A 24,691-nucleotide genomic window follows, 5' to 3' on the forward strand; every position below is an offset into this window, starting at 1 on the left:
ACAGACAAACAAACTTAAACCGCAGCTCAATGGATAGAAACAGCAGCTACCGGTGGCGCATCTCTCCTTACGAGACAACATGCCAAAACTAGTACTCGCTCCCGCTTATAGCCCGTGCTCATTCATTACTGGATTCTAACACACCGTTTTGGGATTTTACTGGTCCACGTTTCAACTCTTGACTGGCCTGTGCTTCAATCAGGTAAGTGAACCTCCCACTTATTAACCTGCGTTACAATAGGCTTGTTTGAGATGCGCCTTGCCTCGCCTGAAATGTATGTGAGAGTAGGCGGCTGCAGTGAGGAGAGGAGGAGTGAGGCAAGCCGGACAGTTCTCTCTTCTCGCAGTGGATCTTACACCTGTGAGATCACAGATGGATATCGCGGGATTCACGCTCGTGCACAGTGTTGCTAATAAACTGGATGGAATTTAAGTTCTGTTGCTTTTATATGAAAATAAATATAATGAACAAGACACCCAAAGTAGCCTACTTATTTAATTCCATTCCAAATACATGTTTATCAATCTTTTTTTTCTTTAATACAGACATAGGTGTGTTTTTATTATTATTATGTTTTATAAAAATTACATTGCATAACCCTATAGAGATCGCACTGTCAGATAGTTTGGGAATATTCACACATAACGTATACACATAAAACATGATATCAGAGTTTTAAAATCAAACAAGAGAACAATACATCACGGTTGTTTAAACCAATGAGCATTAAGCTGTGTCGTCAGCAAGTCGTTTCCCATCATGCTTTTGATCATGCCTGCGCTCGAATGCAGAATCCGACATGTGCGCCTTAAGGTCGCGAGAGATTTTTGACATACGTCAGCATGACATCAGAGCAAGGCGGACCGCACTCGGACACATTTCTAACCGGCTTGCATCTCGCGCTGATCACCGGTGATCGGTTCTGCGCAGATTTTGCTCATCTCAAACAAGCCTATTTCTGTTGAACACCGTGACGTAGTGAACGCGACAGTGATTGTTCTGACTTCATGAAGCCTCATGGTGTGAATGACCTTCAAACTGACTAGAACAAACTCTTTGAAATGTATATATGATATTGGATATGTTAATAATGTAGACAGACAACAATCTCAATCAATGTCAGTCATGTGTGCAGTGAAATATCATTTATTAGGCATTTAAAAGCTCTATTGAGAAAACAAAAACATGGAAAGCTCAAAAAGCAATCATATCAGGATACTTCATGACTTTAAGAACTAGAATTATTCATAATTAAAGCAGAATCAGCAGAAAATAAGAAAATGGACAATAACAATGTGATGTTGATAAACTGAGTAAAGAGTTTAATCAATAATTACATGAAGTAATCCGCACCAAACAGTGCCTGAGGATCGAGAACGCAAACCCTGAAATAGGATCAAGCTGCAAGCCCTGAAAAATGCTGAAAAAAAGTTATCTCTGCGCAAACTTCAAAAACGCAAACCCGCGAAAACGCAGACGGCGTGCACATACACATCACATCTTTAATAAACTTTACTATTTCAGCTACAATCTCCACTTTACTGAGTTCATTATCATAAAGTTGCAGGTGTGTCGAGAGACGAGCTTTTCTCTCATCATCATCTCCAGATTCAGATATGGATCCAGTAGATCTGGAGAATCCACTTCAGCTTCTTGTTTCTTCTTAACTTTAAGCCTCTTTTCTCCCAGTATAGTGTTTCCTGATGAGCTTTTCCCAGAGCCGGTTCTGCCCATCAGAAGAACCCGGATCATCTGGACTGGAGCCGGTCACAGACATCTCTGAAAGAGACAGAAAATATGGAGTATGAATATATAAATAAGGCAGACTCAACTGTATTGTATTCTCCGGGATATAATTCGTGAATATCATCAGTACATTATATATTCATCAGCTCAGCAGGGGCGGCTGGCCAATAGAGGGCGCTAGAGCGTTATTTATTTATTTAGCATTATTTATTTTATAAAGGTATTTGTAAAGGTAAAAAATGCACTGGAACTATATCGATTTAAGGGGGCAAATATTATCCCTTACTGAAAAAGGAGTGACTGCAGAAAGTAATACAGAGGTCAACGTTAGGTTAAAGATACAAACAAAGAGGGATTCAAACAAACAGCATATAATAAGGTAAAATTCTTTTTTCCTCTGATTCCAGAGCTCATTCCGATTCGACTGCACCATATGTCGTCATTTTCCGTCATAAAACATGGCCGCCATTTTGAATTTTCCAAAAAAGCTACTTTTTCAAACTCGTCCTAGACGGTTTGTCCGATTTGCACGAAAATTGAACCAGATCATCTACAGGCAGTGGTGACAAAAACTTATTAAATTCAAGTTGATTCGTCAAACCGTTTTTGATAAACGCTCGAACAAATTTTGCGTAGCGCTTGCGAAAACAGTCGTAAGGCTGTATCTCCGCAACGCTTTATCGTATTCAGACCAAACTTGGTACATGTCATCACAAGCATGACCTGAGGCAACATGCTGCGTTTCGGCGCAGCGCCATCTACTGGTCCGGATATATGAAAAATGGCTATTTTTTGCTTATAACTTCTGAACAGTTTGTCCAAAAATCATAACATTGGTCTTGTTAGATTCAAGGCAACATACCGAGTCGACTGATATCCAATTTTACCATATCGGCCATTTTGACTGTCGGCCATTTTTAATTTTGTGCTAAAATGCTGTATTTTAAGAATGCATGAACGGATTGTTACGAAACTTGGTATGGGTCATTACCACGATGTCCTGAAGGAGCGTGAGAAGTTTCGAAACAGCGCCACCTAGTGGTTTTTTCTCCAAATGCTTATAACTTTGGGTGTGGTCGACTTATTTTCACTTATCTAATTAGACTCCTGAATCCTTGCCGAGTCCTACGATACCAAACATTCTAGGTTTCGCCTTACGGTTTGTGTAGCGTTGTGATTTAGCGCTTAAACATTTGGCTATATCTTCGAAACCGCTAGTCCAATCGAGACGAAACCACCGTCAGAAGTTTGGAAACATAGGTCGATAGCTAAACACCAATGCCCAAATGCAAAAATATTGATAGTAAGGGGTAGTAACATCCAATCAAAGTCATGTGTCAGTCATTTTTTACGTGTTTTTTCATATAAATGTCTATAACTCCGAAGCAAATTGAGATATTTTCACCAAAATTGACACACCTATGTATGGGCTCACTCTGAGGACGCATAAAAAAATGGTGGGACTGAGCCTCTTGGTGGCGCTATAATAGAACAAAACATGAAATTCCCATTGACTTCAATACAGTTTTGTGAAATAAAATGCTATACTAAACAAATGCATTGGTGTAATTTAATGAAACTCAGAAAGTGCCTTCAGCACCATCCCCTGAAAGTACCCAACAAATTTCGAGACAGCGCCACCTTGGTCAAAAGTTATAACAAAATTTCTAAAAAGGCTAATAACTTTTGAATATATCTGCCGATTGAAATGCCACTGGTATTAATGCCCCTAGTTGAAGTCAGTATTGTAGCAATATCCTCCCAGATTTTTTGTTTTTGTTTATTTGTATGACTGCCGGTTCGACTTTATGACGACTGGTTCAGCCATTTTGTTGTAGGTTTGTGCTTTTATAGATTATTGGCCTCGTAGAAAATGCACATCAGATGAAAACAATTAGGCTAAACATTTCATAATACAAGCATGTGCTACAATTACCAGCCATTCTACAAGGTGACATTTCCGCACTTGACAAACAGACAGCGACTCTTAAAGGGTTACTCTCGCCAAAATCAAACCTAGGCTCTTTTTGTTAATCTACCCGAGTCAAACATTCGTGCAAAAGCATAATTAGAATGGAAACTCTACTTTTAAGTTTGACCGTATTTTCGTTTTCGGTCAAAATGCCTTTTGAATGGGAGTGAATGGGGCACAACAACGAGAGCATCAAAATCGCTATTTTTAAAACACTAAAGAGACTCGAAACAACATGAAACTGTGCTTGAAGTATCACCAGGGGCTCTACACATGAACTAGAGCATTGACAACATTGTGTGCACAAAGTTTGCTAAAAAGAAAGGTTTTGGATGACTTACACAGAAAATAATTTGTTGCTCAGCACATGAAAATAAACTACTTACCGTGATCTCAGACTGTGCTTAAGTGGTTTCTCCACTGCATGGATCTTCATGTGTAGCTTCAGGTGAGTTTTAAAGGAGAAACTCTTCCCGCACTGATCACACGTGTGCGACTTCTCTCTGCTGTGGATCCTCTCATGTGATCTCAGATTTGTTGACACACTGAATCTCTTGTCACAGTGTGAACATTTGTAAGGTTTTTCTCCAGTGTGGATCCTCTCATGTGATCTCAGATGTGCTGACTGACTGTATATCATGTCACAGTGTGAACACTTGTAAGGTTTTTCTCCAGTGTGGATCCTCTCATGTGTTTTCAGAGATGATGACTGACTGAATCTCTTGTCACAGTGTGAACACTTGTAAGGTTTTTCTCCAGTGTGAATTCTCTGGTGCAGTTTTAAACAGTTAGCTGTAATGAAAGTCTTCTCACACTCAAAGCACATGTACTCTCTCACACCAGTGTGAATTTTCTGATGTCTATGTAAAGTTAGCAGCTTTGAAAAACTCTTTCCACACACAGAACATGAATGTGGCTTCTCCTTCAAATGAACTCTCAGGTGTGTCTTCAGCTCTGATGACCTAAGAAATGTTTTGCCACATTGATCACATGTGAACGGCTTTTCTCCGGTGTGGATCCTCATGTGAACATCAAGACGTTGTTTGGTTGTGAGACTCTTTCCACACTGAGTGCAGGTGAAAGATTTCTTGGCTCTTCTTTTCTTTAAAAATTTATTTTTAGTCTTTGAATGACTCAGAGGGTTTTCTCCAGGTTGGACATGATGTTCCTCCTTCACTTCACTCAGTTCTTCACTCTCCTCCTTCACTTCACTCAGTTCTTCACTCTCCTCCTTCACTTCACTCAGTTCTTCACTCTCCTCCTTCACTTCACTCAGTTCTTCACTCTCCTCCTTCACTTCACTGGGTTCTTCACTCTCCTCCTTCACTTCACTCAGTTCTTCACTCTCCTCCTTCACTTCACTCAGTTCTTCACTCTCCTCCTTCACTTCCATCAGGTCTGACATGAAAGAAACAAATATTACATTTAATTTTCAGTACATCAAAATAATTCAAAGAGAGAAATATAAAGTGAAAGGACATGAAAGTGAGCCCTGATGTAATAGTAGAAAGTAGACAACTGTTATAAAATAATGTGAAAAAATGATGCCTTTTTATAAATTGATTATATGTCCTTAAAACTTTCCATGAATGAGGAAAATGTATCTTCCAATTATTATCTTTACAATATTATAGGCACAAATCCCATGTTTCTTTAGCAAGAACTATTAAATATATTTGATCAATGACAACTATCTAACATGATATTAACATTAAAATATACAACACTGCCATATTTTGACACCAACTTTGAGATTGATATTTATTTTACTAAAACCGTTTTAATTATTAATGGCCGTTCACACTAGACTTTTCCTTGCACTGACTTCCATTCAGGCGCATGTGAAAGTGGGACACCAGAAACACAAGCTCAAGTGAATTACCCTGTGAGAAATAACACAAGTGTTTGGCATTCAAGTGGAGTGGATTGTTTATTTTTTACATTTTTAATTATTATTATTTGTTATATGTTACATTTATTTCCGTCATTTCACGGCATGATGGGAAGACAAGAAAATAATCTCAATCCATTGTCTCAGTTTTTACACAAACTGTAGCATTGACAGTGTTCATCAACCCTGTTACCAAAGTTACTGTAATAATCTCTATAACTATGAATAACTTGTATGATATTCGACAAATACAACTTTATCAGTAACTTGGTGTTTACTGACTATTCCTAAAAATATATATTTTGTAAACTATGTTGAAAATAACAAAAATTCTGGTAATGTTGTTGCAAATTGGGAACCAGATATAAAATAAATGTAAAATAAAACAGTTAAAACAGTATTTAGCTTGATCTGATGTTGACAATCAATATAAAAATGTCTCAAACCTCCCTTTACTGACCATTTGTTGAAGAAAACCCAGAACATTCTGTACCGTTTCATAGTTTAACTGTTTATCTAAATGTGATGAAGTGCTTGAATGTTTCTAACATGAATGTTCTTCAGCATCATGAATGAATGAAGAATAAACACCAACCTCTTTGTTCTTCAGGATCTTCAGTGTGTTTCATTCTGCAGGGTTCTGGATCACTCATGTTCTCTCTGTCCTCTTTAATAAACTCAGTCTTTGCAGATTTCAGCTCTTCCTGATGCTCTGATGCTCGTCTTCACTTGTAGCTGATGGGAATTTACAGCATTTATAGGAGAATTAATGTGGGCGGAGCTTCACTGATGATGAATTACAGTGGGAGGATCTTCACTGATGATGAGTTACAGTGGGAGGAGCTGATCTGCCAAAATCAAAAATATAAATCACTGAGTTTGTTTTTATAATAAATGACACTTCTAAGCATTTATGTCTGTCTATCTATTATTCGTACAGTAACTGATGCCAATTCATTAATTATTTTTATTGCTAATCCTAAGGGTGCTTTCACACCTGCTTCATTTAGTTCGGTTGAATCGCACTAGAGTTCGTTTTCCCCATGTGTGCGGTTCGTTTGGGCAGGTGTGAATGCGGCAATTGCACTCGGGTGCGCACCAAAAGCGGACCAAACAAGCGGACCGAGACCTGCTCGAAGAGGTGGTCTCGGTATGCTTTGAAACGAACTCTGGAGCAGGTTCGTTTGTGGTGAGAATGTGATCCGACCTCGAACACAACCAACTGCCAAAGAAATGCGTATTTTTGGACTAAACCAGTTGCCGTAGTCAGCTGCGCTGTGATTATGGGATGAGGAGAAATGTTTGTTGACAGTTTGCACTCACGGACAAACTTGGAGTTGTGAGGAGGTGCGGAGCCTGATAGAAATGATTAACAGCCGCATCCTCGCTTCATTCTCAAATATTATTGTTTGTCTAAAGTGGTGTAGACAAACTATATAATAAAATATGACCAAGGATACAATCAGCCCACGCAGTCGTCTCTCCATAGTAAACAGCGGCGTGTTATCTGCCGGATTTTCCCGCACGTTAATTCTGACCAAACGAAGTGCAGTTATGCTACTTAACTGATCTGGAACAGAGTGATAAGTGTGGTGTGAAAAGAAACCAAAACACCTGAAAAATGCTACAAAGTATAATTTTTCTCCCTTGGTCCGGACCAAATGAACCAAACAACAGATGTGAAAGCACCCTAACATTACTCCGCTTCTTCATTACAATACAGGTATCTAGAAATATAGAAAACAATATAAATAATTTTAATTCTTCCAAATATAAATAATGGTAAGAAAAACAGAACAAAATCATAAAAACAGAAATAAAAGGTACATATAGTAGCCAACAAATCCCCTCAGTCTGCTGACACCAATGAAATGAGCTTTAAGTGTCAATTTACAGGAGATCTGAAGACATCAGCATAATAAATGAGGTGAAAACAGGAACTATTGTCATGAAATAAAGAGTGTTTTCAGCAGATGTGTTAATATTGATGAGCCTCAGACTATCAACACTCATTCAACAAGCCATTCAGGATCATCAGCAGATCATCTCACTTTATTCTGAGTGTTTGCTGTTAGAAACACATTATTTGAGTCAGGATAGATGATAAAAGCCTGTAAAACTGCTATATTGCAATATATCTCACAATATAACATAAATCATCAATAATAAAACAAAATAATTAAATAACCTCTCTTTATGAACCTCTTCAGGCAAATAACTACAACACATAATATTTGAATCTAAGTATAGTTCGACTTTATTATAACTATTAATTGCAATAAAGTAATTCCATCATTAACATGTTACATATTCATATGTTCAGAAACTGACAATGATCATAAAACTAAAAATTCAAGAAAATGTAACGTTTCCTGTGTCACTCCTGTTTCCACCCAAGGACGACTTCCTGGAAAACAGCCAGGGAAGCCAGGACAGCATATCACAGCCTCCTATAACACCAGAGCAACAGCCCCTTTCACCAGACACTTTTTCCCTCTCGCCAGCAACTCCACTTCTGTGCTTCTCACAGAAAATGGAAGAACTGGTGCATGCTGGAACCAGACTATCACACTCTTTTGCTGCAAGCCCCCAGATATCAACCAAAAAACGTCGGGCACCGCTACCACCAAAGCCTGCAGGCCCAGCTCGCCCGCCCCCTCCTCCTGTGAGAGCTCTTCGGCCTCTGCCACAACGCCAGGGCCCACACCCTCCTCCATCTGCTCGAGGTGAACCAAAAACAACTGATACCAGCTCTCAGTGATGTGTGTCGGGTCCCCACTTTGATAACAGTAACTTTCTCAAATGTTTACAGAACAAGCGGGAACCCAGTGTGCCTGTATCTTTCTCTATTGCTGTTCTATTACAAGATAGAAAGTCTAAGGCCTTCAATAGCCGTACAGCAAACTCAACTAATCTGGTGCCTATTGCATGTCTAACTAAGATTGGTGTAGGGAAAAAAAGTAAGACTGTTAAGTTAGCAATTTTAAACATCCGCTCACTTAAAAATAAATCACTTCTAGTCAACGACTTAATAACCACAAACAACCTGGACGTTATGTTTCTAAATGAAACCTGGCTAGAAGACAGCTGCAGTGCAACAATCCTCAATGAAACAGCCCCTCCTAACTTTACTTTTATGAGTGTCTGCAGAGCTGTTAAGAGAGGTGGGGGTCTAGCTGCTCTTTTTAAAGATATCTATCAATGTAAGCAAATATCATTTGGGAACTACACGTCTTTCGAATATCTGGGTATTGTATTAAAAGGTGCTCCACGCATTTTACTCATCATTATTTACAGGCCTCCAAAATACTCTCCAGCCTTTGCTGAGGAATTTACAGAACTGTTATCAACAATTACCTCAGAGTTTGACTGTTTTGCCATTGCTGGAGATTTTAACATTCACATAGATAATGCAGAAAACAATATGGCAAAAGAAATCAAAACTGTTTTAAAAACTTTTGATCTGACTCAGCATGTACATGGACCCACACACAATCATGGACACACTCTAGATTTACTTATCAGTAAGGGTCTAAACATTTCATCGATTGTTATTAAGGATGTAGCACTGTCTGATCATTTCTGTATTTTCTTTGATATATTGATCTCTCCTGCCACTGAAGCTAGATCTGAGTCTGTCAAGAAGAGATGCTTAAATGAGAACACTAGTGTACTATTTATGAAGGCTATATCCTTAACACCAAGCATATCTGCTGACTCTGTTGATTTTCTCCTTGATTCTATTAACTCAAAAGTTAAAAGTGCAATTGATGATATTGCTCCTGTGAAAGTCAGGAAGAAGAGTGGCAGACAAAAAGCACCTTGGAGAAACTCAACAGCAGTGCAAAATATGAAAAGACAATGCAGAAAAGCAGAGCGCATGTGGCGGAAGACAAAACTTGTAGTCCATTATAACATCTACAAAGACAGCCTGCATGCTTTCAATATGGAACTAGGCAAAGCTAGACAGACTTTCTTCTCAAATATTATAAACTGCAATTTAAACAACACACGCACTCTTTTTGCTACTGTAGAGAGACTGACAAACCCCCCAAGCCAGATTCCCAGTGAAATGCTCTCAAACAGCAAGTGCAGTGAGTTTGCTTCTTTCTTCTCTGACAAAATCAATAATATCAGACAGGTGATCAGCACATCATTGAGTTGCGCTGGGGTCAGACAGATCAGACCACCTGAAAAAGTAGTAACTTTGTCTGATTTCAATAAAATTGATGGCAAAATTTTGGTAGAAACCGTACAGCACCTTAAAACATCAACATGCGCTCTTGACACACTTCCCACATCTTTTTTCAAAAGTGTGTTAAACAGTTTAGAAGCAGATCTTCTAGAAGTGGTAAATGCCTCACTTCTCTCTGGGAGTTTTCCAAACTCCCTGAAAACTGCAGTTGTCAAGCCCCTCCTGAAAAAGAACAATCTGGATAAGACCATATTAAGCAACTATAGACCGATCTCAAATCTTCCTTTCATAGGCAAGATCATAGAAAAAGTTATCTTCAATCAGCTGAACAAATTCTTAAGCTCGAATGGATACTTTGACAATTTTCAATCTGGTTTCCGACCGCATCACAGCACAGAGACAGCGCTCATAAAGATAATAAACGATATTCGCTTAAATACTGATTCAGGAAAATTATCAGTGCTGGTACTACTCGACCTCAGTGCTGCATTTGACACTGTCGATCATAACATACTTCTTGACAGGCTGGAAAACTGGGTGGGGCTTTCTGGGATAGTCCTAAAATGGTTCAGGTCATACTTAGATGGGAGAGGTTATTATGTTAGTATAGGAGACCATAAGTCTGTGTGGACATCCATGACATGCGGAGTCCCTCAAGGCTCAATTCTTGCGCCACTCCTGTTCAACCTGTATATGCTCCCAATGAGCCAAATAATGAGAAATAACCAAATTGCTTACCACAGCTATGCAGACGACACACAGCTGTACTTAGCCCTATCGCCTAACGATTATAGCCCCATTGACTCCCTGTGCCAATGCATTGATGAAGTCAACAGTTGGATGTGCCAAAACTTTCTTCAGTTAAACAAAGACAAAACTGAAGTCATTGCGTTTGGAAACAAAGATGAAGTTCTCAAGGTGAACGCATACCTTCACTCCAGGGGTCAAACAACTAAAAATCAAGTCAGGAATCTTGGTGTGACACTAGAGTCAGACCTTAGTTTCAGTAGTCATGTCAAAGCAATAACTAAATCAGCATACTATCATCTAAAAAATATTGCAAGAATTAGATGCTTTGTTTCCAGACAAGACTTAGAGAAACTTGTGCATGCTTTCATCACCAGCAGGGTGGATTATTGTAATGGACTCCTCACTGGCCTTCCCAAAAAGACCATAAGACAGTTGCAGCTCATACAGAACGCTGCCGCCAGGATTCTGAGCAGAACCAGAAAATATGAACATATCACACCAGTCCTCAGGTCTTTACACTGGCTCCCAGTTAGATTTAGGATTGATTTTAAAGTATTATTACTGGTATATAAATCATTCAATGGCCTAGGACCTCAATACATTGCAGATATGCTCACTGAATATAAACCCAACAGATCACTCAGATCATTAGGATCATATCAGCTAGAAATACCAAGGGTTCACTCTAAGCATGGTGAGTCTGCTTTTGCTCCTACAGTGGTCACATTCAAATCCAGACTCAAAACACTTTTGTTTAGCTATGCATTTACTGAATGAGCACTGTGCCACTGTTCGTCCGACTGTACTGTACTGTACTGTATTTCATTTTATTTTTCTAAACTGTTTTAATTATTCTTATTTCTTTTTATTATTTTAAATTCTTCTATGTAAAGCACTTTGAATTACCATTGTGTATGAAATGTGCTATATAAATAAACTTGCCTTGCCTTGCCTTGCCTTGCTCAGGGACACATTGGTGTCTCACAGTGGATTCGAACCCGGGTCTCTCACACCAAAGGCATGTGTCTTATCCATTGCGCCACCACCCCTATATATAGATCCCTATGTATAGATTTGATATTTCCCACATTCATTACTCATACAGGGGCAATATAAAGTGTCTACATCAATTTTAATAAGTAAATGTAATCTGCCAAAGATAAATGTCGACAAAATAAATAAAGGTAAACATGAAAATGGCAACAGCAACACTTGGGATCGATTCCCCTCACAGATCTCAAACTTTAACTTGACATTCAGTAACAGTTCTCACTCCAAACATCGAGACAATCACACAAACGAACACAACATCGCTCAGGTCTGAATGAACTCAACATATTCTCCTCATGCTCGCTGCTGCTGCACTAAATGTTTATTAAAACTCACCTGAAGCGACACATGAAGATCCATGCAGTGGAGAAACTACATCAACACAGTCTGAGATCACGGTAAGTAGTTTATTTTCATGTGTTGAGCAACAAAGTCTCTTCTGTGTAAGTTAGACACACATCACCCTGTCATGTATTAGAATGATGGTCTGTATCTTTAAGATGTGAGTGTACTAGTATGTATGAGGGGACTGGATGTAGAAGGAAGTTCAGCTTAAGAATAAGAAAAGTAAAGACGCCCATTCGTAAAGTTATCAAGCGTGTGACTGATTTAATTCAGCAGAGTGTATGAGAGATATCTGATTACACAAGAAAGCTGATATATAATACACCCTATAGCCAAATCTCTCCTCTCCACCTATAACCGGTGTGTGGTGAGCACAGGACACTTTGTTGATTGATTGATATCTATTAACTCGTGTTGAACCAACAGGAATGCCTAATTTGTCAGTTCAGATCAATGCAAAAAAACACATATTCACTCTCTGACAGTAGGTGGCGCTCATGTAAAGCAGAAATACAGCACTATACAGGGCTCTAGACTGAGACTAAATGGTCACATTTTGCAACCTTTTTTAAGAGAGAGCTGCCATTTCTGCTGCATACGAGAAACATCACACAGCAAACGAAAGCAGAATGAAACCACACTACTCGTCTGAGCTGCGCAGCGCAAACAGTTTATCAGCTCAGAGCAATACTAGACAGCGGTTTACTCTTGAGCTGAACTCGATCACGCAACAACATTACTACACAGAGCTGGGAGATCCATTGAGAAAGCATTTTAAAGGGATAGTTCACCCAAAAAGGAAAATTAGCCCATGATTTACTCACCCTCAACTCATTCCTAGGTGTGTATGACATTCTTCTTTCAGACAAATACAATCAGAGTTATGATAAAAAAAAAGTCATATTATTAAGCAATTGAGCAATTATGGGAATGTCCTTCAGCCCACACGACTGCAATCCTTCTCTAATGCCAGAAACAATCACTGCAGCCTCGCGAAAACTGGAACAGTCAACAAAGCAAATCAATCGCTCCTTGATCTGAAGTCCCTCTGTGTATCTAATGCAAACAGAAAGTTGCTCAGTCTTTGAGGACTTTGCTTCCTCAGCAACAACAGCAAGAAAACCCATCTCGTGTTCTTTCTTGGAAATGTCTTCACGAATGAGCTCTGCAATTATTTCATTCTGAAAGTCTCGGCTTGTGCAGTTAAAATATTTGAAATCAGGGTCGTATTTTGAAAACAAATGACATGTACTTAAATAATTCCCCCTCATTTCTGCATCAGTTTCTTTACGGATACCTAATACCAAAAGGGAGGCCTAATTTAGCTCGCAATGTTTTTATATTAAGGGATTTGTACAGGTACTGTCTGTTTTTTCCTACTGTGCTTTGATGGCTGTGTCACCGCTGTGGTGACCCCAAAGCCTGTTTGTAGCTCTCCCACATCTTCATGCTATTTTAATGTACCTGTGACAAAGCGTGTTTTCTCAGCTTCTCCGACAGTTTTTGTCAGTTCCGAGCTCCCACTTTTGTAAATAGTTTGTCTAGCTTCGTCTGATCTTGCGATAATTGAAGAAAAGTGGCGACAGCAACAACAAAAAAACACAATCCAGTGAAACTGAGTACTCCATCCATGGGAACTTGTGATAGTAAAATGCAGCGAATGCACGATTGACATTTACAATTAGGTGAAAGAAGAAAGTATGGCGCCGTCTCCTTCGCATGTAAAGTAGGGTGATGACAATCTTCGTTAGATAGTCCATGATGATAATTGACGAACATTGCTGGATGCCATTTTATAACCCAGCATTACCTAATTCAAGAATAAAAGCATATTTTACAGGTCGATGATTTGTCAGTTGTGCTATAATTTTTTATTTATTTGATGTTATCAAATTATATTGCATGCAATCATTTGTTCAGATTGTAGTTTAGCTCTGGGCTGCGTTTCCAGATAACGATGGATCTTAGCACTTACGAGCATTTTCTACGAGCGACTTTACGAACGCTCGTGTTCATTTCACGTGCGTTTCACAAAAACGATCGCAAGCAGCTGTGCTTTAAGTGCTACTTAAAGGGTAACTCTTGCCAAAATTGAACCTAGGCTCTTTTTGTTTATCTAGCCAAGTCAAACAGTCGTGCAAAAGTATAATTAGAATGGAAACTCCACTTTTAAGTTTGACCGTATTATCGTTTTCGGTCAAAATGCCTTTTGAATGGGAGTGAATGGGGCACAACAACGAGAGCATCAAAATTGCTATTTTTAAGACATTAAGGAGGCTCGAAACAACATGAAACTGTGCTTGAAGTATCACCAGGGGCTCTACATATGAACTAGAGCATTGACAACATTGAGTTTACTAAAAATAAAGATTTTCAAAACCTTCCTTTTTAGCAAACTTTGTGTTGTCAATGCTTGAGAAAGTCAACTTACTGAAATCCTATTTGACCCAAATTTACAACTCTATCTCCTCCTAGAGCTTTAACTCTACATACTCCAAACTCGGCTCAGACCTTCAGACTATTCTGACTCGACATGCTATATCTTTTCTAACTGATCAGACTTACGGTTTTCCTAAAAATTACGATTAAAACTCGGAAAAATCCCTTTGACTTTCATTGCAGACTGTTCAAATTCAGCCATTCATTCTTTCTTTCTTACTAATCTGTGTTTTTAACTAATCTATTTATCGTTTTAACATATCTATCTATCTCTTTCTAACTAATATATTTCTTTCTTTCTCTTTCTAACTAATCTATCTTTCTTTCTTTCTAACTAATCTATCTTTCTTTTCTTTCTTTCAAACTAATGTCTTTCTTTCTAACTAATATATTTTTCTTTCTAACTAATCTTTCTTTCTAACTAATCTTTCTTTCTAATCAATCTTTCTTTCTTTCTTTCCAACTAATCTTTATTTCTAACTAATCTATCTTTCTTTCTTTCTAACTAATCTAGCTTTCTTTCTTTCTCTTTCTAACTCATCTATTTTTCTTTCTTTCTTTCTAACTAATTATCTTTCTTTCTTTCTCTTTCTAACTCATCTATTTTTCTTTCTTTCTAACTAATATATCTTTCTTTCTAACTAATCTTTCTTTCTCTTTCTAACTCATCTATCTTTCTTTCTTTATTTCTAACTGATCTATCTTTCTTTATAACTAATCTTTCTTTATTTCTAACTCAACTATCTTTCTTTCTCTTTGTAACTCATCTATCTTTCTAACTAATATCTTTGTTTCTTTCTAACTAATCTATATTTCTTTCTAACTAATCTTTCTTTCTAACTAATCTTTGTTTTAACTAATCTATTTATCTTTTTAACATATCTCTTTCTAACTAATCTATCTTTCTTTCTAACTAATCTTTCTTTCTTTCTAACTAATCTTTCTTTCTTTCTAACTAATCTTTCTTTCTTTCTAACTAATCTATCTTTCTTTCTTTCAAACTACATTTCTTTCTAACTAATCTTTCTTTCTTTCTTTCAAACTGTATTTCTTTCTAACTAATCTTTCTTTCTTTCTAACTATTCTTCCTTTCAAACGAATTTTTCTTTCTTTCTGACTAATATTTTTTTCTTTCTAATTAATATTTCTAACTAATCTTTCTTTATAATAATTATTTCTAATCTATCATTCTAACTCATCTATCTTTTTCTTTCTAACTAATCTTTTTCTTTCTAACTATTCTATCAAACTTTAAACTACATTAAATTTCAAACTATTTTAACTTCAAGCTACTTTAAACTTATTCAAACTCTCTGGTCCAGCTTTCTCAAGCCAACTTTAAGTTGGTCTCAACAAACTTTTTTTTTAGTTGTTTTCATCTGATGCGCATTTTCTACGAGGCTAATAATCTATAAAAACGCAAACCTACAGCAAAATGGCTAACCAAAAAAAAAAAAAAAAGAAACTCAATTTTTCAGAAAGAGGAGATTAATGTCATTTTAGAGGAGGTGGAGCTATACAAACATACTTTTTCAGCAGGTTTAAGGGCAGTCATACAAATAAACAAAAACAACAAATCTGGGAGGATATTGCTACAAAACTGACTTCAACTAGGGGCATTAAGATCAGGGAAGGAGGTCAGGAAGAAGTGGCAGGACTTGCTAAAAGGAAAAGGGCACTGCAGAGGACAACATTTAATAAAACAGGTACTGGGCCCAATGAGTCCCCCCTTCTCACAGCAGAGGAAGAATAGGCAAGTACTTGGCACAAGTGCTTCAGATGGCATTTGTGGTGGTATATGCATCCATGGAGGAGTAGGGGTAACTCAACCTGAGCCTGAGTCAGGTCCTTCATACTCAGAGGAACTATCAGATCTACGATGATTTTCAAGTGCTACTTAAGTCACGATGCTTTTGGTAAACAGACCGTGATATTAAGATCAGTCGTACGATCGCTTTTAAAGGCACACTATGCAAAAAATGTGTTTTTGTCAAACAGCGACCCCTAGAGTCACTGTGGAATACTTGCACTGTCGTAAATTCAGTCACAACACAGCAATCAGAGGAGGACGCGCTGAAAACTGTAATGCTGTTCTCTTCCTTCATAACTCGTACTGAGAAAGTTTGAGTTGCAGAGGAATTTGTGACTGTTTCACCTGTTCAACCACATCAAAGTTTCGTAATTAGTAAGTCCGTGCTTTTTTTCTTATGTGCTGAAGGGCCGCTGTGCCTTGGTGAAACGGTGTTTGTATGTGAAGAGCTCTTTTCCAAAACGCAATAAACATAAAAAGCTGCCTCAAAGAACCAGCAAAAGTAATAATTATGAATATGTGAAATATTGCAATAAGACATTTTAGTTGTTTATTCATTTCTGTGTCGGCTGCAAAGATGAAGTTGACGATAGGCTATAGACTCGCGATCTTCGCAGTAGGCTAGTGAACGCACCGAGAAATGCACATTTATTAGGCTACATAGTTTTATTTTGTTTCGGATAGTTTTGTTTAGAACCAGCTTTCTGTAAATATATTTCACATTTTTTAGGCCTGTGAGGCGAGTAGGCTACGGTTCGGTTCATGATGATATCTCCAGTTCAAGCACCTTATGTTGTGATTGCTAGCCTATATTTACTTTTTATGTATTAAATTCAGGAAATGGTTAATGAAAAATTTATTAAAATTAAGATACAATTAATACAAAACGAAATTTGTTTTAAAGAAAGGCTTTGTGCTTTCTGTTTTGAGGTCTCTGTGAAAGTTTGAAAGTCTTTTAGTGCGCTTTCAGAGCGCTCGCGTCCATAATGGAGAATTGTCACGTAATATTGTTTTTTCCTCATAAGTGCTCACGGAAGAGATGGGTTTTCAGCTGGGGGTAGAGAGTTGTAGACTGAAAGAAAATAGAAAATGAAAAATAAGCATAAAAAGAACACTGAATAACAGCAGAACTGGTGTATTTAGAAAAACCACTTGCGCGCTCTCGCCGCGTCCACTAACTGACCGCTTGTCCTGGTTATGATCTGAATCTCCTCGGTATTTATATCTTTCTACAGTTGCTGTCTCGGCGAGCAATTAAGCAAATACAGCGAAAATGGCCCAAATCGAAACTAGCTGCTAGCAGGCAATATTTCAGTGCAATTAAACTGCAATAATAATTTTCACTCGCGGCTGTTATTTAAGTTATAACGCGTCTAGATAAAATACAGATTTGTGAGAAGGTAAAAATTAAAAATAAGCAGAGAATCGAAGATAGGCTTACCTTGAGTCAAATACAACACTGAATAACAGCAGAACTGGTGTATTTAGAAAAAACACTTGCACGCTCTCGCCGCGTCCACTGACCGCTTGTCCTGTATGTAATAGTTTGTAAATTGTGCTCGTTTACACTATTTAAAACCTCTAGGCTTATTTATGTCCTGATAATTGTGTGAGATATTGACAACTGTTCTCATGATAATCGCAGGAATCAACGTCAACAGCGTCGTTTACAAAAAAGAGATTTACTTACTAGTCCATCAACAAGATCGCCAGGTCAGCATCGCTGTTGAATCCAGTGCTGCTTTTTAGCTCGCGCCAACGAGTGAAAGCCTGACCGATTGGGACTATGGGACTCTTGTCCGGTTCCTCACACGGTCAGATTCTCTTTTCCTACACTCTTCGACTGCGCTTTCTTTGTTTTTTTTCCATCGTCGAGTCTTCCAAGAATCACGTCTGAAATGCGCGCAAGTGTCTTCGTGCTTCATGTTGTTGTTGATGTGTGTGCAGTGTTTCCCCTATAAATTTTTCCAGCAGCGGTGCTGTTACGTGCCGGAGGTTGTTACCAAGCCACTCGCGGGGGTCTGGGGGCATGCACCCCCGGAAGATTTTTTTTTTTTTAATAACCCCTTAAACCATGACTTCTGGCAAGTTTTGTGGATAGAAATGGACATTTTGAGACATACAAATTTATATATTACGGCTGGGAATCGATTAAAAAAAAAATTATAATTAAAAACGCACAATTTGCTGTGATTAATCACAATTAATCGCATTTCCCCAAAACTTGTAATCATCAATATTTAAATGTAGAATCACTAATTAAATTAAATAACACACAAAAAAGGGGAAAAAAAGAAAAATGTCCACACAAATTGGACATAAAATAGCCCTATATTAAAATATAAAACATCAATATATTATTCTTCATTCAGTTCTATGCAACATACTCGGATTTAACAGATTTATTTTTTGACTAATTATCAAAATAAAGTAACGTTACCAGTCATAGAAAGCTATTATTACCAGAGCATGTGATCAGAGCAGGTCATTTTACCATTGTTGCCCAGCATGGCTATTCCAGCTCAGCAAACAGAAGTCTACTACTGAGAAATTTCACGTTATTTGAGCGGACTTTGCTTTTCCAGTGCGTGATCGGTACATGATTGGAGCGTTTAGGCCGTGAACCACAGAGCAGAACCCGCAGCAAAAACAAGGAGCGGAACATTGAGCAGAGAGCGCAGTGCGCCGACACACACACACACACACACACGGAACGGAGAGCGCGGCGCAAACACGGAGCAGAAAAGACCCACACGTAAAGTTACTAAACAAGCTGCGCGAGAATGAAACCTGATCGCCGAACACGGAGGGGCGGGACGGCATATTTTCCATAGACAGTAAAAAAATTTACATTTACATTTACATTTATGCATTTGGCATACGCTTTTATCCAAAGCGACTTACATTGCGTTATCCTATACATTTATACATAGGTATGTGCAATCCCCTGGGATCGAACCCACAACCTTGCGTTGTTAACGCAATGCTCTTACCACTGAGCTACAGGAAAGCGACGGTGGTAAGAAAAATGGACACAGCGACCCCATAGACTTCAACGTAGAAAAGTTCGTACCGCTTTCTCCTTTCCACAGGCTTGCTCGCTCTCCCGTGGCGTCTGTCATTGCTATGCAACCATGAACAGAGGTCGCTTCTATTATGAGCGCGCTTGCCGTTTCTTGTCAACAAGTGGATTCAGAGCCATCGCATTAGCAGTGCCGCCGGTCGCCATGTTTCAGTGTTTTTAAGTGAATGTCGTGATATTACTGATCATGTGAAGATTTTTGCAGCGGCGCTGAAAATCCAGCGGCGGCGCTGCGCCGCTGCTTAATACATTGTAGGGGAAACACTGGTGTGACATCGTTGCCGTAAAGCAAGTCGTGTTCTCGCGAGATTTGTCGGGGGCGCCTCTCTCAAACTTGCATTGCTGGTTTTTCCAGCGGCGTCCCCCCCAAGCTTTACTACCAGGATTATTCGCCCTACTATGAGTTTGTTTACCACCGAAATGACTTTGAAGCTGTTATATTAAGGTACAATTCTTGCATAGTGTGCCTTTAAGAAACTTACGAATCGGTGAGTGGCGGCTGGTGAAAACTATCTTAAGTGGGGCTGTGCCATATTCAGTCAGTTTCAATAGTCTGGTAACCATAGGAGCCATCAGGTCTTTTAGCGTTGTGGCTCTTCCTCAAGACATCCGTCAAGCATCCACCCTTCTCTCATTCAAAAACCCCTTCAAAAACACATTTTCTTCTCTGAATATTACTCTTCAGCTCACAGTCTGTAAATTCTACCTTATTATATGTTGTTTGTTTGAATCCCTCTTTGTTTGTATCTTTAACCTAACGTTGACCTCTGTATTACTTTCTGCAGTCACTCCTTTTTCAGTAAGGGGCAATATTTGCCCCCTTAAATCGATATAGTTCCAGTGCATTTTTTACCTTTACAAATACCTTTATAAAATAAATAATGCTAAATAAATAAATAACGCTCTAGCGCCCTCTATTGGCCAGCCGCCCCTGCTGAGCTGATGAATATATATAATGTACTGATGATAGTCACAAATGATATCCCGAAGAATACAATACAGTCGAGTCTGCCTTATTTGTATATTCATACTCCATATTTTCTGTCTCTTTCAGAGATGTCTGTGACCGGCTCCAGTCCAGATGATCCGGGTTCTTCTGATGGGCAGAACCGGCTCTGGGAAAAGCTCATCAGGAAATACTATACTGGGAGAAAAGAGGCTTAAAGTTAAGAAGAAACAAGAAGCTTAAGTGGATTCTCCAGATCTACTGGATCCATATCTGAATCTGGAGATGATGATGAGAGAACGTCTCTCGACACACCTGCACTTTATGATAATGAACTCAGTAAAGTGGAGATTGTAGCTGAAATAGTAAAGTTTATTTTATTAAATTCCTTTGGGGTCAAGCAAAACGTCACCGGACCAACTCATCGTCTTATTCATACACTCGATTTAATTATATCATATGGAACCGATCCAACCGATATAGATATCATTCCACAAAGTGATGATGTCACTGACCATTACTTGGTAACTTGCATATTACGTACTGCTTTAATATGTCATGCTGTGCCGCATTATCGACCAGGCAGATCAATCCTTCCATCCACCATAGATAATTTCTCAAATTTCTTATCTAATCTGTCTCAGCTGTTGCCTGAACCCAAACAAACAGATGAACTAGAAGAACTAACTAGCACTATGAGCACCATTCTCTCTAGAACATTGGATGTTGTTGCACCCATTAAATTAAAAAAGGTCAGAGAGAAAATTAAAGCACCATGGTACAACAATACTACGCATGTTCTAAAGAGAGAAACCCGTAATTTAGTGCGTAAATGGAAACAAACTAATTTAGAGGTCTTTAGAATCACGTGGAAAGACAGTGTAACGGTCACCAGCTGGAGTGCCCTTGAGAGCCACCAGAGGGCACTCCACATAAGACTATTATCACTCACAAACTACATTTCCCATAACTCACTGCTCGGACTCATCATCACTTATCACTGATCACATTCACCTGTACCTCATTCACTGATTGCATTCACCTGTGTCACATCATCCTGTTAGTCTCAGTCTATTTATACCATGTTTATTCAATCACTCACCGCGAAGTCTTGTTAAGTGTTACACTGCATTTCTGAGCGTTTCCCTGGTTTTCTTGTTTCTTGGTTTTTGATATCTTGCCCTGTTCCCTGGATTACTCTCTTGCCTCTGGTCCCTGCCTGTTTGTTTGTTTGTTTTGTTTCTTTCTTTGTTTTGACTGCCTGCCTGTGTATGACCCTAGCCTGTACATTGGATTACGCCTCTGGATTTCCCCAGCCAATAAAGCTGCATTTGGATCTAACCTTCGTGTCTTGGAGCAGTTCGTGACAGACAGTATGTCACGTTATAAAAAGGCCCTAAAAGCGGCCAGGGCTGAGCACCTCCGCAAACTAATAGAAAATAACCAAAACAATCCAAGGTTTTTATTTAACACCGTGGCTAGACTAACAAATAAACAGACGTCACCCGAACAAAATATCCCGTTACAGTTTAGTAGAAATGATTTCATGAACTTCTTCACTGAGAAAATAGAAAACATCAGAACCACAATTGTAAACGTTCAATCCTCAATCGCGCCTTATAATTCAGCCTCAATTATCCCCCCGCAAGAACAATTACAGTGCTTTACAACTATAGAACAAAAAGAGTTAAATAAACTTATCACTTCATCTAAAACAACAACATGTTTATTAGATCCTATACCAACTAAACTACTGAAAGAAGTGTTACCTGTAGTGGAAGAGCCTCTCCTCAATATTATTAACTCATCTTTATCTTTAGGTCATGTTCCAAGAACATTTAAACAGGCAGTTATAAAACCTCTCATTAAGAAACCACAATTAGATCATAGTAATCTAGCAAATTATAGACCCATTTCAAATCTTCCATTTATGTCTAAAATATTTGAAAAAGTTGTGTCCGCTCAACTGGGCTCTTTCTTGCAACAAAATGATATCTATGAAAAGTTTCAGTCAGGATTCCAGCCGCACCATAGCACTGAAACTGCGCTTGTTAAAATCACAAATTATTTACTTTTAGCTTCTGACCAAGGCTGTATCTCAATACTAGTTTTACTTGATAGTTTTACCTGCGTTCGATACTATAGATCACACAATACTCTTAGATCGACTACAAAATTATACTGGTGTTCAAGGACAAGCATTAAGCTGGTTTAGATCATACTTATCTGACCGCTACCATTTTGTCTATTTGAATGGAGAAAAATCGATCATAACTTCAGTAAACTGGAGTGCCGCAGGGATCTGTGTTGGGCCCTCTATTATTCTCAATATATATGATGCCTCTTGGAAATATTACAAGGAAACATGGAATTAGTTTCCATTATTATGCTGATGACACTCAAATATATATTTCATCACGGCCGGATGAAAACGCAAAATTATCCAAATTGACAGAGTGTGTAAAAGATATAAAAGATTGGATGACGCGTAATTTTCTTTTATTAAATCCAGACAAGACAGAGGTAATACTTATCGGTTCAAAAAACCGCCCACAAAACCTTTCACAATACAACTTTAACATCGTAGGATGTCCTGTTACTTTATCCTCTACAGTAAAAGACCTGGGTGTTATACTCGATTGCAACCTGTCTTTTGAAAATCATATTTCATATGTTACAAAAACAGCCTTTTTCCACCTTAGAAACATTGCTAAGCTACATAATATGCTATCAGTTTCTGATGCAGAAAAGTTAGTTCATGCATTCATGACCTCGAGACTAGATTACTGTAATGCTTTATTAGCTGGTTGTCCTGCATCCTCAATAAACAAGCTACAGTTAGTCCAAAATGCAGCCGCTGGAGTTCTTAATAGATCAAGAAAATATGATCATATAACACCGATTTTATCATCACTGCATTGGTTACCTATAAAGTTCCGTATTATTTACAAGGTATTGCTACTGACTTATAAAGCCCTAAACGGCTTAGCTCCAGTCTATTTAACGGATCTTCTATCGCCCTATAATCCATCGCGCTCTTTAAGATCACTAAATTCGAGGCTTTTGGTCATACCTAGGATATCCAGATCAACCAAAGGAGGGAGAGCATTTTCACATTTGGCTCCGAAACTCTGGAATAGCCTTTCTGATACTGTTCGTTGTTCGGACTTGCTCTCCCAGTTTAAAACTAGATTAAAGACGCATCTTTTCGGCCAGGCATTCATATATTTTTAATCTTCCTGTTCAAACTACAATCCGGCCTCTAGTTCATAAATGCCAGAGGAGAACTGGCCCCCGACTGAGCCTGGGTTCTCCCAAGGTTTTTTTTTTTCTCCATTAGGTCACTTGATGGAGTTTTTTCGGTTCCTTGCCACTGTTGCCTTTGGCTTGCTCAGTTGGGGATATTTAATTTTATTTTATCAATCAATAAATTCCACTAGAAACAAACCTTGTTGTATTATTTTATTTTTATTTAATACTGTGAAGCTGCTTTGATACAATCTGTATTGTGAAAAGCGCTATACAAATATACTTGACTTGACCTGACCTTCCTCCACAGCGGGTTCAGGGACCGCTTCCTCCACAGCGGGTTCAGGGACAGCTTCCTCCACAGCGGGTTCAGGGACAGCTTCCTCCGCAGCGGTTTCAGGGACAGCTTCCTCCGCAGCGGGTTCAGGGACAGCTTCCTCCGCAGCGGGTTCAGGGACAGCTTCCTCCGCAGCGGGTTCAGGGACAGCTTCCTCCGCAGCGGGTTCAGGGACAGCTTCCTTCGCAGCGGGTTCAGGGACAGCTTCCTCCGCAGCGGGTTCAGGGACAGCTTCCTCCGCAGCGGGTTCAGGGACAGCTTCCTCCGCAGCAGGTTCAGGGACAGCTTCCTCCGCAGCAGGTTTAGGGACCGCTTCCTCCGCAGCGGGTTCACGGACCGCTTCCTCCGCAGCGGGTTCAGGGACAGCTTCCTCCGCAGCGGGTTCAGGGACAGCTTCCTTCGCAGCGGGTTCAGGGACAGCTTCCTCCGCAGCAGGTTCAGGGACAGCTTCCTCCGCAGCAGGTTTAGGGACCGCTTCCTCCGCAGCGGGTTCACGGACCGCTTCCTCCGCAGCAGGTTCAGGGACAGCTTCCTCCGCAGCGGGTTCAGGGACAGCTTCCTCCGCAGCAGTTTCAGGGACAGCTTGGGAATAGTGTGAGCTTGTGGGGTTCCTCACTTGCAAAGCCCACCGTAAATTGCGAACCACTCAATAATAGGGCGAACCCAATATATTGTGCCAGAGCGTAATGTGGGGTATCGTGAGGCATGAGGAAATACAGAAACGTATTAAGTCCCCGGCCAAACATGTCCTTTAAGTCTGTTTCCTTAAAGTTCACCCCATGGCAAAACTAAAAAAAATCAAAAAAAATATCACTCACCCTATAAAACATATTATGTGTTGTAGTTATTTCCCTGAAGAGGTTCATAAAGAGAGGTTG

At 39.1% G+C, this 24,691-nt stretch overlaps 3 protein-coding genes across 3 annotated transcripts in view; 2 read left to right on the forward strand and 1 right to left on the reverse strand.

Annotated features, from left to right (window-relative positions):
* Window positions 1–24,691, forward strand: part of LOC309492503 (uncharacterized protein) — a 148,378-nt gene that overhangs the window by 31,904 nt on the left and 91,783 nt on the right. The window lies entirely within an intron of this gene.
* LOC309492390 (uncharacterized protein) lies at window positions 1,528–6,454 on the reverse strand. Its single transcript, XM_082161343.1, has 3 exons — window positions 6,206–6,454; window positions 4,106–5,117; window positions 1,528–1,780 (listed from the first exon to the last, which is right to left on the reverse strand). Exons 1-3 carry the CDS (start codon window positions 6,261–6,263, stop codon window positions 1,750–1,752), a joined length of 1,101 nt encoding a protein of 366 aa, XP_082017469.1. The 5' UTR covers window positions 6,264–6,454; the 3' UTR covers window positions 1,528–1,749.
* LOC309478867 (uncharacterized protein) overlaps window positions 11,954–24,691 on the forward strand; it is a gene marked incomplete at its 5' end in the record, with an annotated part of 82,805 nt that continues 70,067 nt past the window's right edge. Inside the window, 2 exons of the mRNA XM_082142650.1 lie at window positions 11,954–12,003; window positions 23,787–24,405. Coding sequence (XP_081998776.1) covers window positions 11,954–12,003; window positions 23,787–24,405 — 669 coding nt within the window. The remainder of the gene's footprint in view (window positions 12,004–23,786; window positions 24,406–24,691) is intronic.

Source organism: Leuciscus leuciscus (assembly GCF_965113295.1).
Source record: "Leuciscus leuciscus genome assembly, chromosome: 1".
Classification (NCBI taxonomy): Eukaryota; Metazoa; Chordata; class Actinopteri; order Cypriniformes; family Leuciscidae; genus Leuciscus; species Leuciscus leuciscus.

Excerpts from the sequence above, each read along its gene's own strand:
- LOC309492390 (XM_082161343.1), bottom strand. The coding sequence starts at position 6,263 with ATGAGTGATCCAGAACCCTGCAGAATGAAACACACTGAAGATCCTGAA. Across the intron at positions 5,118-6,205 it reads AGATCCTGAAGAACAAAGAG|ACCTGATGGAAGTGAAGGAG; the intron begins GTTGGTGTTTAT and ends CTTTCATGTCAG. Across the intron at positions 1,781-4,105 it reads AAGCACAGTCTGAGATCACG|AGATGTCTGTGACCGGCTCC; the intron begins GTAAGTAGTTTA and ends TGTCTCTTTCAG.